A 22,331-nucleotide genomic window follows, 5' to 3' on the forward strand; every position below is an offset into this window, starting at 1 on the left:
GGAAATACAAATCAAAACCACACTGAAATACCACCTCACGCCTGTCAGAGTGGCTAAAATGAACAAATCAGGAGACTATAGATGCTGGCGAGGATGTGGAGAAACGGCACCCTCCTACACTGTTGGTGGGAATGTAAACTGGTGCAGCCCCTCTGGAAAACACTGTGGGGGTTCCTCAAAAAATGAACAGTAGAACTCCTCTATGACCCAGTAATAGTACTGCTAGGAATTTACCCTAGGGATACAGGAGTGCTGATGCATAGGAGCACATGTACCCCAATGTTCATAGCAGCACTCTTAACAATAGCTAAAACATGGAAAGAGCCTAAGTGTCCATCAACTGACAAATGGATCAAGAAGATGTGGTTTATCTATACAATGGACTACACGGCAATGAGAAAGAATGAAATCTGGCCATGTGTAGCAACATGGATGGAACTTGAGGGTGTTATGCTGAGCGAAATATATCAGACAGGGAAGGACAGATACCATATTTTTCACATATAGGTGGCTTAGGAGGAACTTAACCGAGGACCATGGGGGAGTAGAAGCGAAAAATAGTTCGGGAGAGGGAGGGAGGCAAACCATGAGAGGCTCTTGAATGCTGAGAACAAACTGAGGGCTGATGGGGGTGGGGGAGTGGGGAAGGGGTTTGATGGGCATGTAGGGGACACCTTTTGTGATGAGACTGGGTGTTATAAGGAAACCAACTTGACAATAAACTATTTTTTAAAAAAATAAAATAAACTTAAAAAAATAAAATAAAATAAACTTTAAAAATTTTTAATAATGAATAAACATTAATTTTTTTAATTAAAAAAAATCTGGGTAGGGGTTTATCAGTTTGGTTTATTCTTTCAAAAAAAATGGCTCTTAGATTTATTGATCTCTTCTACTATTTTTTTAAATGTATGCTGTTTATTTATGCTCTAATCTTTAATATGTCTCTTCTGCTGGTTTTTGGGTTTCTTTGCTGCTGCCTTTCTAGCTCCTTTAAGTGTAAGATTACGTTGAGTATTTGAGACCTTTCTTGCTCATTGAGATAGTCCGGAATTGCAATGTATTTTCCTCTTAGGACTCTCTTTGTGGGATCCCAAAGGGTTTGGCCTTTGGTTTTTCATTTTCATTTGTTTACATATATTTTTAAATCTCTTCTTTAATTTCCTGGCTGACCCATTCATTCTTTAGTATTTTTCTTGTGGTTGATTTCACATTTCATAGCATTGTGATATGATAATATGCATGGTATGATCTCAAGCTTTTTATACTTGTTGAGGACTGTTTTGCAACCCAGTATGTGATCTATTTTGGAGAATGTTCCATTGCACTCACAAATAATGTGTAATCTGTTCCTATAGGATGAAAGTCTGAATATATCTGTTACATCCATCTAGTCCAGTGTGTGACTCAGAACTGTTGTTTCCATATTAATTTTGTGCCTAGATGACATATCCATTACTGTAAGTGGAGTATTAAAATCGCCCCCCAAAAAATAAATAAAATAAAATAAAATAAAATAAAATAAGCACAGAGCCCGATGGGGGGCTCAAACTCATGAACCACAATATCATGAACTGAACTAAAATCAGACACTTAACAGAGCCACCCAGGCGCCCTTATGATTAATTGATTTATATTGGGTGCATAAACCTTTACAAATGTTAGCTCTTTATGAATAGACCCCTTCATTATGATATAATGTCCTTTTTATCTCTTGTTACAGTCTTTGTTTTAGAATCTAGTTGTCTGCTTTAGCCTCTACTACAAAGCTGTAATCATCAACACAGCACAGTATTGGCACAAAAACAGACATATAGAGCAATGGAATGGGATAGAGAACCCAGAACGAGACCTACAAATGTATGGCCCACTAATCTTTGGCAAAGCAGAAAAGAATATCCAATGGAAAAAAGACAGGCTCTTTAGCATATGGTGCTGGGAGAACTGGACAGCAACATGCAGAAGAATGAAACTAGACCACTGTGTTACACCATACACAAAAATAAACTCAAAATGGATGAAAGGCCTATATGTGAGACAGGAAACCATCAAAACCTAGAGGGAAAAACAGGCAACAACCTCTTTTGACCTCAGCTGCAGCGGTTTCTTGTTCAACATGTCTCCAAAGGCAGAATTAAAAGCAAAAATGAATACTATTGGGACCTCATCGAGACAAAAACTTCTGCATTACAAAGAAACAATCAACACAACTAAAAGGCAACCAACAGAATGGGAAGAGATATTTGCAAGTGACATATCAGAAAAAGGGTTAGTATCCAAAATCTGTAAAGAATTTACCAAACTCAACACCCAAAAAAGCAAACAATCCAGTGAAGAAATGGGCAGAAGACATGAATTGACGCTTTTCCAAAGAAGACATCCAGATGGCCAACAGACACATGAAATGATGCTCCGCATCTCTTGCCATCAGGGAAACACAAATCAAAACCACACTGAGATACCACATCACACCGGTCAGAGTGGCTAAAATTAACAGCTCAGGAAATAACAGATGCTGGTGAGGATGTGGAGAAATGGGGACCCTCTTGCACTGCTGGTGGGAATGGAAACTGGTGCAGCTGCTCTGGAAAACAGTGTGGAGGCTCCTCAAAAAACTAAAAACAGAACTACCCTATGATCTAGCAATAGCACTACTAGGACTTTATCCAAAGGATACAGGAGTGTTGATTCATAGAGTGTTGATTCACGTTTATAGCAGCACTATCAATAATAAGCCAAATTATGGAAAGAGCCTAAATGTCCATCAACTGATGAATGGATAAAGAAGATATGGTTTATACTTACAATGGAATACTACCTGGTAATGAGAAAGAATGAAAGCCTGCGATTTCCAGCAATGTGGATGGAACTGGAAGGTATTATGCTGTGAAACAAGTCAGCCAGAAAAAGATAGATATCATGTTTTCACTCATATGTGAATCTTGAGAAACTGAACAGAAGACCATGGGGGAAGGAAAGGTAAAAAACATAGTTACAAACATAGAGGGAGGGAGGCAAACCATAGACATTCTGAAATATAGAGAAAAAATTGAGGTTTGATGGGAGCGGGGGAGAGGGTAAAAGGAGTGATGGGCATTGAGGAGGGCACTTGTTGGGATGAGCACTTGGTGTTGTATGTAAGTGATGAATCAAGGGAATCTACCCCCAAAACCAAGAGCACATTTTATACACTGTATGTTAGTTAATTTGACAATAAATTATATTTTAAAAAAGGAAGAAAGAAGGAAAGAATGAAAGAGAAAGAAGGAGGAAGGAAGGAAAGAACGAAAGAAAATAAAATCCAGTTTTTGTGATATAAGTATGGCTACTCCAGGTTTATTTTGACATCCAGTAGCGTGACAGATGGTTTTCCATCCCCTCACCTCCAATCTGCAGGTGTCCTTAGGTCTCAAATGAGTCTCTTGAAGGCAGAATGTAAATGGATCTTTTTAAAAAATCCATTCTAATACTCTATGTCTTGATTGGGGAATTTAGTCCATTTACTTTCAGAGTAATGACTGAACGATATGGATTTAGTGCCATTGTATTATCTGTAGGTTTCATGTTTGTGGTGGTGTCTCAGGTTCTCCTTAGGATTTTCTGCAGGCCTGATTTAGTGGTCGTGAACTCGTTTAGTTTTTGTTTGTCTGGGAAAGCCTTCATCTCTCCTTGTATTCTGGACAGGCTTGCTGTATAAAGGATTCTTGGCAATATTTTTCCTATTCAGCACATTGAGTATTTCCTGACACTCCCCTCTGGCCTGCCAAGTTTCAGTGGACAGATCTGCTACTAACCTTATGTGTCTACACTTTTAGGTTAAGTACCTTTTGTTTCCAGCTGCTTTCAGAATTATTTTTTAAACTTTGCATTTTGCAAGTTTCACTATGACATGTCATGGTGTTAACCTGTGTTTCTTAGTTTGAAGGAAGTTCTTTAGAACTTCCTCTTAGACTGGGATGCCTATTTCCTTCCCCAGATTAGGGAAGTTCTCAGCTACACTTTATTCCAATAAACCTGCCCCCTTTTCTCACTCTTCTTCTGGGACTCCTGTGATACGGATATTTTTTAGTTTCTTGGAATCACTTAATTCTCCTAGTCTCCCCTCATGTTCTAGTAATTTCCTTTCTCTCTTTTTTCAGCTTCATTTTTTTCTGTAATTTTATCTTCTATTTAACCTATTCTCTCCTCTGCTTCTTCCATCTTCACTGTCACTGTATCACTTATTTTGCATCTGAGCTACAGCATTTTTAAATTTATCCTGATTAGTTCTTAGGTCTTTGATCTCTGCAGCAAGGCTTTCTCTGGTGTCTTGTGTGTTTTTTTTCAAGCCCCAGCTAGTACTCTTAAGACAGTTATTCTAAATTGTTGTCAGATATGTTGTTTATATCTGTTTTGAGCAATTCTCTGGCTGTCATTTCTTCTTGAATTTTCTTTTGAGGAGAGTTCTTCTGTGTCATCATTTTGGCTAGGTTTCTATCTTTTCCATGTTTTAATAGCTTGTTATATGTCCTGCACCTGCGAGTACTACTAGCTTAAATAGGGGTCATACACTGTCCAGGGTCTGGCACTTTAGAAAGTGGTGTTTTTTTTTGGTGTGTTGCATGCACTCTATTGTTGCATTTTGGCTGCTATATCCCACTGAATAGTCCTCTACAAACTTACCCCTTGCTTGTAGTGGTGGAATGTTTGGACCTTCAACCAGGTTTGCTTTAATGTTTTCACTGAAGTAGCCCTGGAAAAAAAAGGAAAGGGCAGCGAAGGGAGCCTGATCCCAAGGAAAGGGAAAAATGAAAGGGGAGAAAAGAAAACTAAACATAGAGAGTATAAGACTTAATCCAGAGAGAGAGAGAAAGGAAAATTTTTAAAAAAGAAAATATAGAAAAGGTGTAAAAAGAGTAAAAATGTCTGATTAAACAAAAAAAAACACCCAAACAAAACAGAAAAAAAAGCTTACATATATATTATATATATATATATAATCAGAATTGACCAAAACAAATAAGAATCTATCAGCCTGACTCCAAAAGGAAAAATGAATAGGGTAGAGAGAAGAGAAGAACACACAGACAAACCAACAGACAGAGAAACAGACAAAACCAAAGAACACTTGTCTGTTGGTGACTTGGACCGGTGGCTGTGCTGGTTTGAAGGAGAGGCTGGCTGTGTTGGCTCAGTCAGTCCTGCTCCAAAAAACAGTTGCCAGGCACAGAGGGGTGAATTTTGGTATAAGCAGGTCTGCTTCCAGTGGGGGGCTGCTGTGCTGTTTCCCTGAAGTCCCATCATGCTGGTGTTTGGGAGAAAAATGGCAACACTCCAATCTCTCCTCCCCTGACCGGTGTCTCAAATCATGCTGCTCAGGCACCCATCACAGAATAGCCCAGGTAGTCAGCCTTTCCTGCTCTACAGTTCTCTTGTGCCTGCTAGGCATTCGACTGGGATTCAAAACCCGATGTCTTTTTAAAAAAATTTTAAATGTTTTTATTTATTTCTGAGAGAGAGAGAGAGAGAGCAGGGGAGGGTCAGAGAGAGAGGGAGACACAGAATCTGCAGGCTCCAGGCTCCAAGCTAGCTGTTGGCACAGAGCCCAACGCAGGGCTTGAACCCACTAACTGTGAGATCATAACCTGAGCCAAAGTCAGACGCTTAACTGACTGCAGCCAGGCGCCCCCAAAACCTGATGTCTTAAAAGGCTCTGCACCCTGTTCTGGTGTAGGGCCCCTTAGCCCTGCTGATAACAGGCCTTTGGCTGCCACCTGCAGGGTCTTTTGTCCTTGGGGAGGCAATAAACCGTCTTCCCACAGTACTGGTGGAAAGGGACTATTCTGTCCCAGTGAGCCCTTGAGATTGCTACAGCACCCTGGACTATCTCCTTCTCCCACCAGACATGTACATACAGCTGGCTCCAGTCCAGAGAAAGTCAGGCACTTTCATACCTCCAAGTTTCAGCTCCTAAGGCTGTTTGCAAAATAGAAACTGGAACTCTCCATATTTCTCATTCCCCAGTCTGTAGTATAGATAGGTTTTCCTCTAATGCTAAGTAGATACCGAAGCCCTCTCTCTTTCTCTCCCTTTTTTCTTTCAACAGAATGGGTTCCGTCCCCACCATGCCTACATTATTTTATCTCTCTCAGTTCGTATACACACACCTCAATCCCGCCAAGCTGTCTCCCTTCACCTGAGGAAATCCTTCTGCCACTCTGCAGGTTGATTTCCTGGGTGTTGCAAGTTATCTGACCTCAATACAGCTGTGTTTGAGGGAAATCCCAACTCCCCTACTTCTCAGCCATTTTTGATGGTTAGCATTTTTAAGCAATAAAGTATTTGTTAATTAAGATATATGCATTGTTTTTTAGACATAATACATTGCAAAGTTTAATAGGCTACAGTATAGTGTAGACATAACTTTTATATTCACTGTGATACAAAAAGTTCATTTGACTTACTTCATTGAAATATCTGCATTCTTGTGGTGATCTGGAATCTAACCAGAAAATCTCTGAGGTATCTTGTATATAGATTTGTTCTTTCACTCTGACTCAGGTGGAGTCCATAGCTCTCTCCTATATCCAGGTGTAAATTTTCATACAGTCAATTGAGGATGTGAGAAAGCCAGCCTCACACCCAGCCTCAGCCAACCTGAGGCAGTGGGTGATGGTAGAAGGGGCCCTTCTCCTTTGCCTACTCTTAGATGCCTGAACAGTTGGGGTAGTGGAGTGTGACTTGGAGCCATGGCCAACCTATTCTCTCTCTCTCTCTCTCTCCCTCCCTCCCCCCCTCTAGGGCCTCCCAAGTAAGGACCTGCCCCACCTCCATGGTTCCAGGTGTGGAAGACAAACAGGCAATGGCCTCCTCCAGCCCTTTACAAAAGAAAGCTGGCCCTCACAGTTGGCAGCTGCCCACCCACCCTAGGCCAGTGGGAAGCCCTTCCATGGGCTAGGTAGCCCTGTGTGCATGCCTTGATAAGTGGACCCAGCCCCACCATGGCTGTGGCCCTTAACTAGCTCAGGTGGGCCAGGCACCAACAACCCCATACTCAGCTCCAGAGAGGTACACTCATGGGCAGGTACATCTCCTCATCCCCACACATTTACTGTGCTAATGTCCTATATTCACAGGAACACAGCAGTGGGGCAGGTTGAGGCAAAGATGCCGATGACAGATTCAGGCATCAAAGCAGATTTCATGCAAAGCCAGGACCTGAGAAATCAGTCCCACCACCTAGCCAGCAGGGCTGTCACAAGGCATAGCTATGGCCAGCCACCTTTGGTTCGCAGGAGCCCTAGTCTCCAAAGAAGATAATATCCTGAGCAACAGGTGGTCAGATTTAGCAAATAAAAATAGAGTGCTTGGGTAAATTTTGTGTCAGGTAAACTACAAATGATTTTTTAGTTTTAAGTACTTTCCCAAAATATTCATTATTATCTTAAATTCACATTTGCAACATGCATTCTATCTGGCGACCCTCAGAGCATAAGATGCAAATCTGACCTTGGGTCTCCTGATAGTATGTTAGCAGACACGAAGCAGCAGAGACTTATGACCAGCTTCTACTCCTGAGTGATGAGGCTTTTGAAAGGATAAGAGGCAAGTGGCCCATGGGGCTCCTAAGTTAGCTGGCACCCACACCTGCACTGGCAGTCCAGCCAGGAGCGGTTGGACCACCACCCTACCACCCACATGGTGAAGTCTGGGTTTGCAGACTGCACCATTATTGTGGCAAGAGATAGCTGATGTACCAGGTCAACACAGCTTCCAGAGAAGGTCTCCAGCCCCAGATTCCCCACAGAGTCTGCCATAAGGCAATCCTACATGGCAATTCTGGAAGTATTCCTTCACCTTCCAAGGGTGCTTTTAAGTATTCATGCATTTCAGACCTAAAATTTTATTAAAGACTGTACTGGGTTATTTTTGGTATGTATTAATTTTAAAGCAATAAAGAAGGAAGGAGGAAGGGAAAGAGAAGGAAGGAAGATTTAAAAATAAATTACAGGCAGATAAAGGAGCTAAATCTAGAGAGCAAAGTTTAAAACTTTTAGAAAACAGAAGTTTTTTATGAAATCAGAGAGAAAATGAAGTTCTTAAAAACAAAATAGCACAAAACCATGAGGTTTTCAGATCTAATCATATTAAATACTTTACTTTTAAGAAACCATAAATTAAAAAAAAAAGATAATCATCTGGCTTGCAGATGATTGGTCCAACAACACAGGATCAAAGAGGATTAATGTGAAGATTTTTTAAACCTGCATCACAGAGAGAAAAATAGAAACAACCCTTAGAAAAATGAGCAAAATGTATGAGGTGGTACATTATAAAAAACTAACCCAACTGTCTAATAAACATAGGAAGAAGTTCTGCTTTCTTGCTCAACAAGGAAATGCAAATAAGGACAGCCATGACATAGCACATCATATGTATCACATCTTCTCATGTTAAAGTCCCCTGGCACCAAATACTGGAAAGGTGGGAGGATAAGTTTATACAATTATGAATCTGGTATTATCTAGTGAATCCCAAGGTGCACATACTTTCAGAGCCAACATTCATTCTCAAGCAGAGAGATACTCTAGAGAATCCCCCCAATTACACCCTAGAAAACCTATATGAGAAAACATGCTGTAGGCAGTTTTTAATAGCAAAATACTAGGGGATGGGGGGGGGGACACTGAATTGGTACCTACAGGATAAAATATATAAATTGTGGCATATTCATATACTGACATTTTATGTGAGTAATCTAAATGAATTAACAAGAATGATAGGGTCCACATTAGCAAATCTCAAAAACATGTTGGATAAAAAAAGCAACTCAAAGTTTCACCATTTGCAAAACAAAAGCATATACTATTTAGTGATATAAAAACACACAATAAAAGTATGAACCTGTGTACTGGTGAAATCTACAGTAAATTTGAATAGGTCTTACCCTGGAGAAGGAGAGGGGACAGGATCATGGGAAGTGGCAGGGCTATATACTACACTTGTATGTATTTCTATGATGCTTTGCCTTTTTCAACATTAGACCACTGGTACTGCATGCATGGGTCACGGTTCTGGCTGAGCAACTGCCCTGAGCAGGACTTATTGCCTGTGGGGACCAGGATACCCAGATCTACAGGGTAAACAATATGTCCCTACATGGTATGAATAGACACTTATAGCACACTTTTTTTTTTTTGTAACGACAGGCTGACTGCATTTTTTTTTCAAATAGTTTATTGTCAAATTAGTTTCCACATAACACCCAGTACTCATCCCCACAAGTGTCCTCCTACATGCCCGTCCCCCCTCCCCCCCACATCCATCAGTCCTCAGTTTTTGTCAACATTCAAGAGTCTCTCATGGTTTGCCTCTCTCCCTGTCCCCCACCATTTCCCCCCTTCTTCTCCCCCTTGTTCCTCAGTTAAGTTCCTCCTAATCCTCCTATACGTGCAAACATACGATATTTGTCCTTCTCTGCCTAACTTATTTCGCTCAGCATAACACCCTCAAGGTCCATCCATGTTGCTACACATGGCCAGATTTCATTGTTTCTCATTGCCATGTAGTATTCCATGGTATAAATAAACCACATCTTCTTGATCCATTCATCCGTGGATGGACACTTAGCTTCTTTCCATGTTTTAGCTATTGTTGAGAGTGTTGCTATGAACATTGGGGTATATGTACTCCTATGCATCAGCATTTCTGTATCCCTTGGGTAAATTCCTAGCAGTTATAGCACATTTTTATATCTATTTATTGTTTTACTTTGGTAAATATTTAAGGATTTATCAAAAGTTATTTTTTATGCAAATCAAGATGTTTCTAACATGAAAAACAATATTCAACTGATTCACTTGACATATTTATAAGAATAAAACATGTTTTAAGATCCTATATAATATATAAATACACAGTATATGCTTTTTAAAATCATGTAATATTTTTAATACCTTAAAATAATATAATAAATGCCAAGTTCATCTAAAAGCTCTTTTCTATTTTTATAATCTTTTGGAGTTATGTTAGCCACATTTCAGAAAGAGCATTCATTTGAAATAGGCCAGGGAAGTGATCTAATGCTAGAAAGATTCTTGGATTCCTTGTACAACATCTGAAAATTTTCCCACAAAAAATAGGGGAACTACACTCATAAAATGCAATATTTGTGAATTCTACATTTACAAGATAAAACTATTATCAACTCACCTCCACTCTGTAGGAAATGAACCAAAATCCTGGTCCACAGAAGCCAAGCAGCTCTGCCCAGCTGCCCTGTTGGGGTAGGGGGTTGTGGGGTCTGCCCTGTTGACTCCTTGCTGTAGCCTACAGTTGCTGGTGGCAAGTCCTGCCAGCCCTGGCCTTCCCAGGCCAGCACACATTGGAGCAGATGCCTGATGTAGCTCCATCTCCAGCACACCAGAGGTCAGCCCATCATCTTTGTTCTCTAGATGCATGTTCCGTTGTCACTCTTCTCACTAGGTCAGCCAGAAAGAAACCACTGTTAATGAAAAGCAAACTGGAAATATTGTTTGCACCTTAGGGAATTCAAAGGGAATCCATGCAGTCTCTCTCTACTCTTGTTAATTTTGGCCTCTTATAATAAGGCCTTTTCAATGTTCCAGCATTCTAACATCATGCGGGAAAGAGTGTATGCTCATCTCCAAGGATGAACACTAGAGCACATTTCACACTAGTCATGACCTAAACATTCAATAAGAAGCATTAGTTAAGTAAGTAGTAATATGTGCACAGTATGAAATACTATGCATCTAAAATGCTCTAGAAGGATATTGATTGATATGGGGAAATATTAAGGATACATAAGAAACATTGATAAACTAGGATATTTTTCTTGAAATAAATATATACAGAGCATACGCACAGAACAGAAGACCAAAACCACCCAACCTCCAAAACATGACTACCTCTGGGTGGTGGAGGCTTTCTCCTTTGTTCCTGTCTATGTTATGGTCTTATGGTTTTTGCATCTAACAAAATACCTTTGTAATAAGAAAATAATAATACCTACTATGAAAATGAAAATTACTGCTTATTAAAAGTAATTAATTGAAAGTAATAAAAAGTTATGATGTCCTACTCTTGGATTATATTTCTAACCATTACCATTTTATTCTTTTACATTTTCTAGCATCCCATAACTCCAACAATGACCTTTGACTTGCAGCAGAATGGTTTGCTATCAATGGTTGCTTTTAAGCCAACACTCAATGTGAGCTTTGGTAGAGCAGGACTTGCAACATTGAGAAGCAATGTACATGACTATGGGTTCAATGGGTACAATACATGGATTCACCACTCCTTGTGACTCACTCATCAGTAAGGAGAAGGTGAAGTGTTGGTAGAATATGCCTGTATCAGAAAGTAGAGTTAAAAAAATTACATTAGTTTCATGCAATGTTTCCACTGTCTGGTAAGAGAAAAGCCCACATGCGTGTATAAAAAGCAAAATACAATTGTACGAATTAATGTTCTCATATTTGCATTTAAAATGACATATCACTATAAAGGTGAGTGACATTCATGCTAATAATTTAGATTTTGAATTTTTCCTTCCTTAGAATAATGACATTAAGTAGCAATTTTAAAATACTGTGACAAGGAGTAGGAGGCAAGATGGCAGAGTAGGAGCTCCACGCATCTCGCTCGCACCCATCTCTCAAACAGAGAAGGCCTGAAGCCATAGGACACTGAGCCGCTGGTGTTTGGGAAGAGAAAGAGACAGAGTACACTGGGAAGGCAACCTTATAATTGCATGAGTGTGAACTGGGGAAGATAAAAGCGGGCCAGGACCGGAGACACGGAGGGAAAGGAGGGAGCCCCCCTCGCAGGCAGCTGCGGTGAGTCAAGGGGAAAAGGAAAGCGGCTAAAATTGCTCATAGAACTGTTCCTGGAGAAGAGGAAAACCTTGGCTCAGACGGAGAGTGTTCTTAGTTCTAGCTGGGGTGCTGACTTTGAACTGGGTGCCCCAGGTCCCAGATGGCGCCAGGAGAAACTGCTCCTCTGCTCTCCCACTTCCATCCCCTGCAGCGGGAAGGCGGCTGACCCAAGGCTGCTACGCTGCTTTCCCAGCTTGACCCCGGGTGGGGGGGAAGCAGCGACCTGTGGGGCTGTGTTTCTGGCTGTATCAATAAAGCGTGCGGACTGGGACTTGGAAAAGAGGTGGGGCTTGGCACATAAAACACAGCCCACCTTGGCTATGCGTGCCACACAGGGAGATCAGACCCAAAAGAGTGATTAGCAATGCCTGGTTCAAGAAGAAACTGGGGCGCCGCCATTTTTCTAACCCACAACCACCAAGGTGGGGCCTCAGGGAGCAGCCCAGCAGGACACAGTGGAGGCTAAGATCTGCCTACACCAAACCACTCCCATCCCTGTTAGAGAGCTGCTTTTTTTTTTTTTTTTTTTTTTTTTTTTTACCAGAGCCTGGGGCAAGACCAACATGGATGCACTGCCCTGATTAATTCTAGATCAATTCTTTCTATTCAATATATTTTCCCTTGTCTCATCCGTACCCCTCACCTCTGCCTGACTGGGCATTCTGGTCATTGGTATGCTTAAACAGTCACATTTAATCCATTCTCTAGATGTATATTCTACACCTCCACTGCTACCTTTCTATATCTGGAGTAATCAGATTATATAGTTTCTCTGAGTAATTTTATCTTCACTTCTTTCTCCTCACCTCTTACCGTATTCTCCTCTTTCTCTCTCTGAATTAGCCTCTTAGTCTCTCTGCCTGTGCCTTTCTCTTCCAATTTTGCTTCCTCCCGGCCCTGTTATTTCTGTCTTTGTATATGCTGTTCCATCAACACTGCATACACCCGGCTCTTTATTTGTAGCTGGGGATTCTGGTTTTATGCTTTTAGACTCTACTTTGTCTTTTGGGTTTTTTCTTTTTTCTTTTCTTTTATTCTTTTTTTATTTTTATTTTTGTTATTTGATTTTCCTCCTTCCTCTTTTTTTCTTTCATCTTTTTTTTTCTTTCTTTTTCCCTTTCAGTTTGCATGTTTGTTGGATTTGTCAGTGTGCTTGTGTGCCTTTGTTCCCTGTATATTTATTTGTCTGTCTTTTTTCTTTTCCAGGGTTACCTCAAGAAACAAGCCAAGGTACACATGGTGGAGAGTCCCAAATACCACTATGAGTAGGGAAATAAAATAACCAAAGTCTCAACAAGAGAGACCAACAAACACCATTAAAAGAACACTTCCTGAATGGAAATGCCCTGGACAGTCAATGAGCCTTCTTTAATATAGCAATACTCGCAGGTGCAGAGCACATAACAAGCTTTTACAAGAATACAATATACAACAATTCAAATTCTATCGGATGCGGCAAAGGCAGTCCTAAAAGGAAAGTACATTGCACTCCAGGCCTATTTCAAGAAATTAGAGAAAGCGCAAATGCAAAATCTAACAACTTACCTAAAGGAACTAGAGGCAGAGCAACAAGAGCAACCCAAACCCATTAGGAGAAGATGAATAATAAAAATCAGGGAAGAAATAAACAATATAGAATCTAGAATCCAAAAAAGCATTGAACAGATCAATGAAACCAAGAGTTGGTTCTTTGAAAAAATAAACAAAATTGACAAACCTCTAGCCAGGCTTCTTAAGAAGAAAAGACAGAGCACCCAAATAGACAAAATCATGAATGAAAATGGACTTATTACAACCAACCCCTCAGAAATACAAGTAATTATCAGGGAATACTATGAAAAATAATATGCCAACAAACTGGACAACTTAGAAGAAATGGACAAATTCCTAAACACACACTCAACACCAAAATTCACATGGGAAGAGATAGAAAATCTGAACAGACCCATAACTAGTGAAGAAATTGAATCAGTTATCAAAAAATCTCCCAACAAATAAGAGCCCTGGGCCAGATGGCTTCCCTGGGGAATTCTACCAAACATTTAAAACAGAATTAATACCCATTCTTCTCAAGCTATTCCAAAAAAAGAAGTGGAAGGAAAACCTCCAGACTCATTTTACGAAGCCAGCATCACTTTGATTCCCAAGCCAGTCAGAGACCCAGCAAAAAAGAGAACTACAGGCCAATATCCTTGATGAATATGGATGCAAAAATCCTCAACAAGATCCTTGCAAATCGAATCCAACAGCATATAAAAAGAATTATCCGCCAATTTCAAGTGGGATTCATTCCTGGGTTACAGGGCTGGTTCAACATTCGCAAATCAATCAATGTGATACCTCACATTAACAAAAGAAAAGATAAAAACCATATGATCCTGTCCATAGAAGGACAAAAAGCATTTGACAAAATACAGCATCCCTTCTTAATAAAGACCCTCCAGAAAGTTGGGATAGAAGGAACTTCCTTAAACATCATAAAAACGTCTATGAGAAGGCCTCAGCTAACATCATCCTCAATGGGGAAAAACTGAGAACTTTCCCCCTGAAATCAGGAATACGAAAGGGATGTCAACTCTCACCACTGTTGTTTAACATGGTGCTGGAAGTCCTAGCATTAGCCATCAGACAACAAAAGGAAATAAAACACATCAGAATTTGGAAAGAAGAAGTCAAACTCTGACTTTTTGCAGACGACATGATACTCTACATAGAAAACCCAACAGACTCCACCAGAAGCCTACTGGAACTGATCCATGAATTCCGCAAAGTTTCAGGGTACAAAATCAATGTACAGAAATCGGTTGCATTTTTAAAATAATTTACTGTCAAGTTGGTTTCCATATAACACCCAGTGCTCATCCCCACAAGTGCCCTCCTCCATGCCCATCTCGGTTCCATTTTTATACACCAATAATGAAGCAACAGAAAGAGAAATCAAGAAGCTGATCCCATTCAAAATTGCACAAAAAACCATAAAGTACCTAGGAATAAACCTAACCAAGGATATAAGAGATCTGTATGATGAAAAATATAGAAAACTTATGAAGGAAATGGAAGAAGACACAAAGAAATGGAAAAACATCCCATGCTCATGGATCAGAAAAATAAATATAGTTAAAATGTCATTACTATCCAAAGCAATCTACACATTGAATACAAATCCAATCAAAATTGCACCAGCATTCTTCTCAAAACTACAACAAACTATGCTCAAATTTGTATGGAACTACAAAAGACTCCGAATAGCCAAAGTAATATTGACGAAGAAAACCAAAACGGGAGGTATCACCATCCCAGACTTTAGCCTCTACTACAAAGCTGTCATCATCAAGACAGTATGGTATTGGCACAAAAATAGACACAGAGACCAATAGAATAGAATAGAGAACTAAGAATTGGGCCCACAAATGTACGGCCAACTAATCCTTGACAAAGCAGGAAAGAGAATCCAATGGAAAAAAGACAGCCTCTTTAACAAATGGTGTTGGGAGAACTGAACAACAACATGCAGAAGAATTAAACTAGATCATTTTCTCACACCATACACAAAAATAAACTCAAAAAGGATAAAGGACCTGAATGGGGGACAGGAAACCATCAAAACCCTAGAGGAGAAAGAAGGAAACAACCTCCTTGACCTCAACTGCAGCAATTTCTTACTTGACACATCCCCAAAGGCAAGGGAATCAAGACCAAAAATGAACTATTGGGACCTACCCAAGATGAAAACCTTCTGCATGGCAAAGGAAACAATCCATAAAACTAATAGGCAACCAATGGAATGGGTAAAGATAGTTGCAAATGACATATCAGATAAAGGGCTAGTATCCAAAATGTATAAGGATCTCCCCAAACTCCACACCCAAAAAACAAATAATCCAGTGAAGAATGGGCAGAAGTCATGAACAGACACTTCTCCAAAGAGGACATGTCCAAAGAGGACATGCAGAGGGCCAACAGACACATGAAACAATGCTCAGGATCCCTCCTCATCAGGGACATACAAATCAAAACCACACTGAGATATCACCTCATGCCAGTCAGAGTGGCTAAAATGAACAAATCAGGAGACTATAGATGCTGGCAAGGATGTGGAGAAATGGGCACCCTCCTACACTGTTGGTGGGAATGTAAACTGATGTAGCCCCTTGGAAAACAGTGTGGAGGTTCCTCAAAAAATGAACAGTAGAACTCCTCTATGACCCAGCAATAGCACTGCTAGGAATTTACCCTAGGGATACAGGAGTGCTGATGCATGGGGGCACATGTACCCCAATGTTCATAGCGGCACTCTCAATAATAGCCACAACATGGAAAGAGCCTAAGTGTCCATCAATGGATGAATGGATCAAGAAGATGTGGTTTATCTATACAATGGAATACCACATGGCAATGAGAAAGAATGAAATCTGGCCATGTGTAGCAACATGGATGGACCTTGAGGGTGTTATGCTGAGCGAAATAAGTCAGGTAGGGAGGACAGACACTATATGTTTGCACATATAGGTGGATTAGGAGGAACTTAATGGAGGACCATGGGGGAGAAGAAGGGAGAAAAATAATTGGGGAGAGGGAGGGAGGCAAACCATGAGAGACTCTTAAATTCTGAGAATAAACTGAGGGCTGATGGGGGTGGGGCAGAGGGGAAGGAGGGTGATGGGCATGGAGGAGGGCACTTGTTGGGATGAGCACTGGGTGTTATATAGAAACCAACTTGAAAATAAACTATTTAAGAAAAATAAAATAAAATAATATAAAATAAAATACTGGAAAGAGACTGGAAGAGTGGAAAAAGCTTTACATTTTATTATTCTTAAAATCACTTTTTTCCTGTTTTTTGAAAAAGGATCCCTACATTTTCATTTGCATGGGGTTCCAGAAATTATGTAACAGACCTACCAAGAGTTTGGAAAGGTATCCTCCTTTCTCTCCACTGCAATCTTCTCCCCTCCCTAAAGAACTTCAGCCGCTCTAGAACATGTCATTGGAATGTCCCACCAACCCCTTACTAAAACAACTATCTAATATCTTCCTGGTCACATCTCTTCATTCTTTGACAATCTGAATCATAGCTTGTGGTCTTGTTCTACCTTTGTTATATTTTGGTTTCAGCATCTACAGAGATGATGCTTTCCACCACCTGGACTCTCAGTTATGTTACCACCTCACTAGCAGGGAGCTTGTCTGCTTCCTCATCAGCCAAACACCCCCTGTCTCCACTCCTCTTCTCAGCAAATAGTCTCCTCCTACTTGCCCCAACTCATTCTGTCAAGCTCACCTGATGTGTGAGTTTTATATTGTTGCATAAGAAATTACTACAAAATTGGTAAGCTTAAAACAACACATGTTTATAATCTCGGGGTTTCTGTGGGTCAGGTGTTAGGGCAGGCTAAGCTGGGTCATTTGCTATGGATCTTAAGGTGTCATCAGACTCAACCAGGGAAAAATCTGCTTCCAAGATGACTGGATGTTGGCATAATTCACCTCCTGGTTCTACAGGACTGGGACCCTGGCTTTTTGCTAGCTGTTGACTAGAGAGCACACTAAGCTCTCAGAGGCCGCCCTCATCTTCTACAGGATTCCTGAAGTTCCTTGCCATGTAGACTCCTCCAAAGTGTCTGCTCACTTCATCAAGCAACAATGAGAGTCTCCAGAGTGAATCAACTAGCAAGGCAAATTTTACATAATGTAACACAGCCACAGGAGTGACATCCTTTTAACTGCCTTTGCCTTATTCTATTGGTTGGAAGCCAGGCACAGGTCCTACCTTTACACAGGGGAGCTGATCACACAAGGACATGACCACCAGGCAGTAGGAGTCATGAGGACTACCCTGGTGTCTGTCTGCCACCCATGGCAACACTCCCAACACTGGCTTTCCTGCCCTGCGCCAGCACCTAAGCAGCTGAATGTAGCCATAGAGAACCCTCTGTGGTCCTGACAATCTTACATGACCTCTGTGTGCAGTGTTCCTACTGGGTCCTAAAACTGCCCAACAATTTTAATACATTTCCCAAGGCAATTTTCACTCCTGTTCTCCTCCACACCCTCCTCAAACTCCCATACACCTTCACTCCTTTTCAAGCTCAGCTGCTGCCTTTGCCTCTTCCTTCCTTCACTGATGGAAACAGCCACGGTCCAAGAAGGAAATAGAAGCGTCTGTGAATATATAACCATAGAAACTGGTTACACAAGAGATGGACATGCTGTGACACTATCCAGAGGTTAGCAATTAGCAGCAGTGGGAAAATTTCCAGCCCACCATACCTGACGAGCAGAGGAAGAAGGTGAGTGCAGAAACCACGATGGGCCCTTCTGAAAGAAGGTGGAGCTCCAGAAGAGATGCCCCCTAAAGCAGAGTGGAATGGTAAGAGGTACCAGCTTACCACTCCACCTCCCTCAATCTCCTAGCAGAGCTTCCTATTGGCCAAATTCAGCAGGAAGATGCTGACCTGGGAGCCCAAGCAGGACCGAGACACTGAGATTCAGAGCAGAGAACAGTGAGGGTGATGAATGTCTCCAATAGCAAAAGTCCCAAGATTGGCACACTGACAAAACTAATAGGAATGAGAATAAAATGTCCAGCCTCCCAAGTACACAACTGTTTGCAACCCTACTGGGTACACTGGAGCCCACCCATTCTCACCTATTCAGCTGTTTTGTTGCAACTATCCTCTCCTAAAGAATTCAGGCCAGCATGGAAATATATTGTGATATCTGCTAACGCAAAAAGATACATCTCAGGGAGGAGGCAAGATGGCAGAGAAGTAGGGAGCTCCGTGCATTTCGCCTGCACTCATCTCTCAGAGAAGGCCTGAAGTCGTAGAACACTGAGCCACAGGAGTTTGGGAAGAGAAAGAGACAGAGTACATTGGGAAGGAAACCTCATAAGTGCGTGAGTGCGAACTGGGGAAGATAAAAGCGGACGGGACCCAGAAATATGGAGGGAGGGGAGGGAACCCGGCTTGCATGCAGCTGTGGTGAGTGATAAACCGGCGAGTGGTGATGAGCTGCTGCGAGTCCAGGGGAAAGGAAAGAAAAGCTGAGATTGCTCATAGAACCGTCCCTGGAGAAGAGAAAAAACCTCAGCTTAGAAAGACAGTGTTTTTAGCTCTGGCTCAGGTGTTGACTTTAAACTAGGTGCCCTGGTCCCAGAAGGCGCCAGGAAAAACTGAACTGCCATGCGCCTGGCACCATCCTTGGCGGCGGCGGCGTGAAGCGGCAGCGGCACGCGCGACATCAGCCCACTAAAGCGGCAGCGGCTGCGACCCAGTGAAGTGGCGCAGGCGCCGAGGGAAGCGGCAGCTATGTGAGCGAAAATTGCCTGCTGCAGTGGCAGTGGCAGCAGCCGGTAAAGCGGTTGCAGCAGGGTGAGGCGACGCAGACTCTGCGGACCTGAAGTTGCTACGTTCCCCAAACAAACTCAGGTTGTATTGCTGCTTGACCCCGACAGATCTGACGCTGCTACACTTCCCCCACCCTCCACTCAACTCCCAGCAACAGGGAAGCAGTGACCAGTGGGACTGTTAGTGGTGATATAACAAAGCCTCTCAGGAGTAATCAGACTAGATAGTTTCTCTGGATAACGCCACTGTCGTTCTCTCACCTCTCCAAACATATTCCACCCTTTAGCTCTTTGAAAAAAGCTTCGTATCCCTTCTGCCTGTTAATTCTATTTCCAATTTTGCCTCATCTCCGCCCTATCATCTCTCTCTTTCTCTACGCTCTTCAACCAGCACTGCATACACCCGGCTATTTAATTCTAGCTGGGAAATCTGGTTATATGCTTTAAACCAATCTTTTTCTATCAGTTTTCTTATTTCTTCCTTTTCTTTTCTTCTTTTTGACTTATGTACGTATTTTTATTTTCTATCATTCACCTTCCCTCATCCGTCTTTTCTCATTACTTTTTAGTTTTCCCTCTCGGGTAGCGTTGATTGTTGGATTTGTCTGTGCATTTGTGTCCCTCTGTTCCCTGTGTGTTTGTCTGTCTGTTTTCTTCTCCAGGGCTACCTCAAGAAACAAGCCAAAGTACACATGGTGGAGAGTCCCAAATACCACTACGAGTAGGAAAATAAAATAACCAAGGTCTCAACAAGAGAGACCAAGAGATACCATTCAAAGAACACTTTCTGAAAGGATAGGCCCTGGACAGTCAAAGAGTCTTCTTGGGTAGAGCAGCGCTCACAGGTACAGAGAGCATAACAAGTCTTTAAAACTATCAAGAGACAGAAATCTAACCAAAATGATGAAATGAAAGAACTCTCCTCCAAAGAAATTCCAAGAAGAATTGACAGCTAATGAACTGCTCAAAACAGACATAAGCAGCATAACGGAACAAGATTTTAGAACAATAATCGTAAAATTAATGGCTGGGTTTGCAAAAAGCATAGAGGACCTCAAAGAAACTATGGCTACAAACAACATGGAGAACAAAAATAGGCATGATGAATTAAAAAATATGATAAATGAAACAAATAATAAGCTGGAGGTGTCCAATGCACAGATTGAAGAGGCAGAAAAGAGGAGAAGTGATATACAAGACACCATTATAGAAAAACAAGAAGCTGACAAAAAAAGAGACAAACTGATCCAGGAACATGAAAGAAGAGTTCGAGAGCTCAGTGATACGGTCAAACACAACAATATCCATATAATAGGAATCCCAGAAGAGGAAGAGAGAGGGAAAGGTGCTGAAGGAGTCCTGGAACAAATTATAGCAGAGAACTTCCCCAAGATGGGGAAGGAAGTAAACATTGAAATACAAGAGGCACAGAGAACTCCTCTTAGACGTAATTTGAATCGATCTTCTGCACGACATATCATAGGGAAAATGGCAAAATATAAGGGCAAAGAGAGAATTTTGAAAGCAGCTATTGCGAAAAGGCTCTAACATACAAAGGGAAACCTATCAGTGGTGACAGACCTACCTACTGAAACTTGGCAGGCCAGAAAGGAATGGCAGGAGATCTTCAATGTGATGAACAGAAAAAATATGCAGCCAAGAATCCTCTATCCAGCAAGGCTGTCATTCAACATAGAAGAAGAGATAAAAGTCTTTCCAAATAACCAAAGATTGAAAGAATTTGTCACCACTAAGCCAGCCCTACAAGAAATCCTGAGGGGGACTCATCATGCTACGGGAAGTTAAAAGAAAGGTGGAGTAGCTCTACTTATATCGGACAAACTGGACTTTAAATTAAAGATAATAACAAGGGATGAAGAAGAGCATTATATAATAATTACAGGGTCCATCTATCAGGAAGAACTAACAATTATAAATGTCTACACACCGAATATGGGAGCACCTAATATTTAAAACAATCACAAACAGAAACAACCTTATAGATAAGAATGTGCTAATAGCAGGGCACATTAATACTCTGCTTACAGAATTGGATAGATCAACCAGACAGAAAATCACTAAGGAAACAATGGACTTGAATGACACAATGGACTAGATCGATCTGCAACCTGAGGCCAAGGAATTTACTTTCTTCTCAAGTGCACATGGCACATTCTCCAAGACAGATCACATACTGGGACATAAAGCAGCCCTCAATAAAAGAAAAGAATTGAGATCATACCATCCACACTTTCAGATCATAATGCTTTGAATCTTGAAATCAATCACAGGAAGAAGTCTGGAAAACCTCCAAAAACATGGAGGTTAAAGAACACAGTACTAAAGAATGAATGGGCCAATCAGGCAATTAGAGAAGAAATTTAAAAATATATGGAACCAAATGAAAATGAAAATACAACAATCCAAACTCTATGGGATGCGGCAAAGGCAGTCCTAAGAGGAAAGTACATTGCACTCCAGGCCTATTTCAAGAAATTAGAGAAAGCGCAAATGCAAAATCTAACAATTTGCCTAAAGGAACTATAGGCAGAGCCACAAGAGCAACCCAAACCCAGTAGGAGAAGAGAAATAGTAAAAATCAGAGCAGAAATAAACAACATAGAGACGAAAGAAATAATTGAACAGATCAATGAAACCAAGAGTTGGTTCTTTGAAAAAATAAACAAAATTGACAAACCTCTAGCCAGGCGTCTCAAAAAGAAAAGAGAGAGCAGCCAAATAGACAAAATCATGAATGAAAACGGACTTATTACAACCAACCCCTCAGAAATACAATTATCAGAGAATACTACGAAAAATTATATGCCAACAAATAGGACAACTTAGAAGAAATGGACAAATTCCTAAACACACACTCAACACCAAAATTCACATGGGAAGAGATAGAAAATCTGAACAGACCCATAACTAGTGAAGAAATTGAATCAGGTTTCAAAAATCTCCCAACAAATAAAAGCCCTGGACCTGATGGCTTCCCTGGGGAATTCTACCAGATATTTAAAACAGAATTAATACCAATTCTTCTCAATCTGTTCCAAAAAACAGAAATTGAAGGAAAACTTCCAGACTCATTTTATGCA

At 41.0% G+C, this 22,331-nt stretch overlaps 1 protein-coding gene across 1 annotated transcript in view; it reads right to left on the minus strand.

The window, feature by feature from the left end:
* The window catches only part of OCA2 (OCA2 melanosomal transmembrane protein), a 354,024-nt gene that overhangs the window by 308,841 nt on the left and 22,852 nt on the right, over positions 1-22,331 (minus strand). The window contains exon 2 of the mRNA XM_077774607.1: positions 10,192-10,460. Coding sequence (XP_077630733.1) covers positions 10,192-10,439 — 248 coding nt within the window. The 5' untranslated portion in view covers positions 10,440-10,460. The remainder of the gene's footprint in view (positions 1-10,191; positions 10,461-22,331) is intronic.

This window comes from Crocuta crocuta, unplaced genomic scaffold (assembly GCF_008692635.1).
Source record: "Crocuta crocuta isolate KB4526 unplaced genomic scaffold, BGI_CrCroc_1.0 scaffold469, whole genome shotgun sequence".
Taxonomy (NCBI): Eukaryota; Metazoa; Chordata; class Mammalia; order Carnivora; family Hyaenidae; genus Crocuta; species Crocuta crocuta.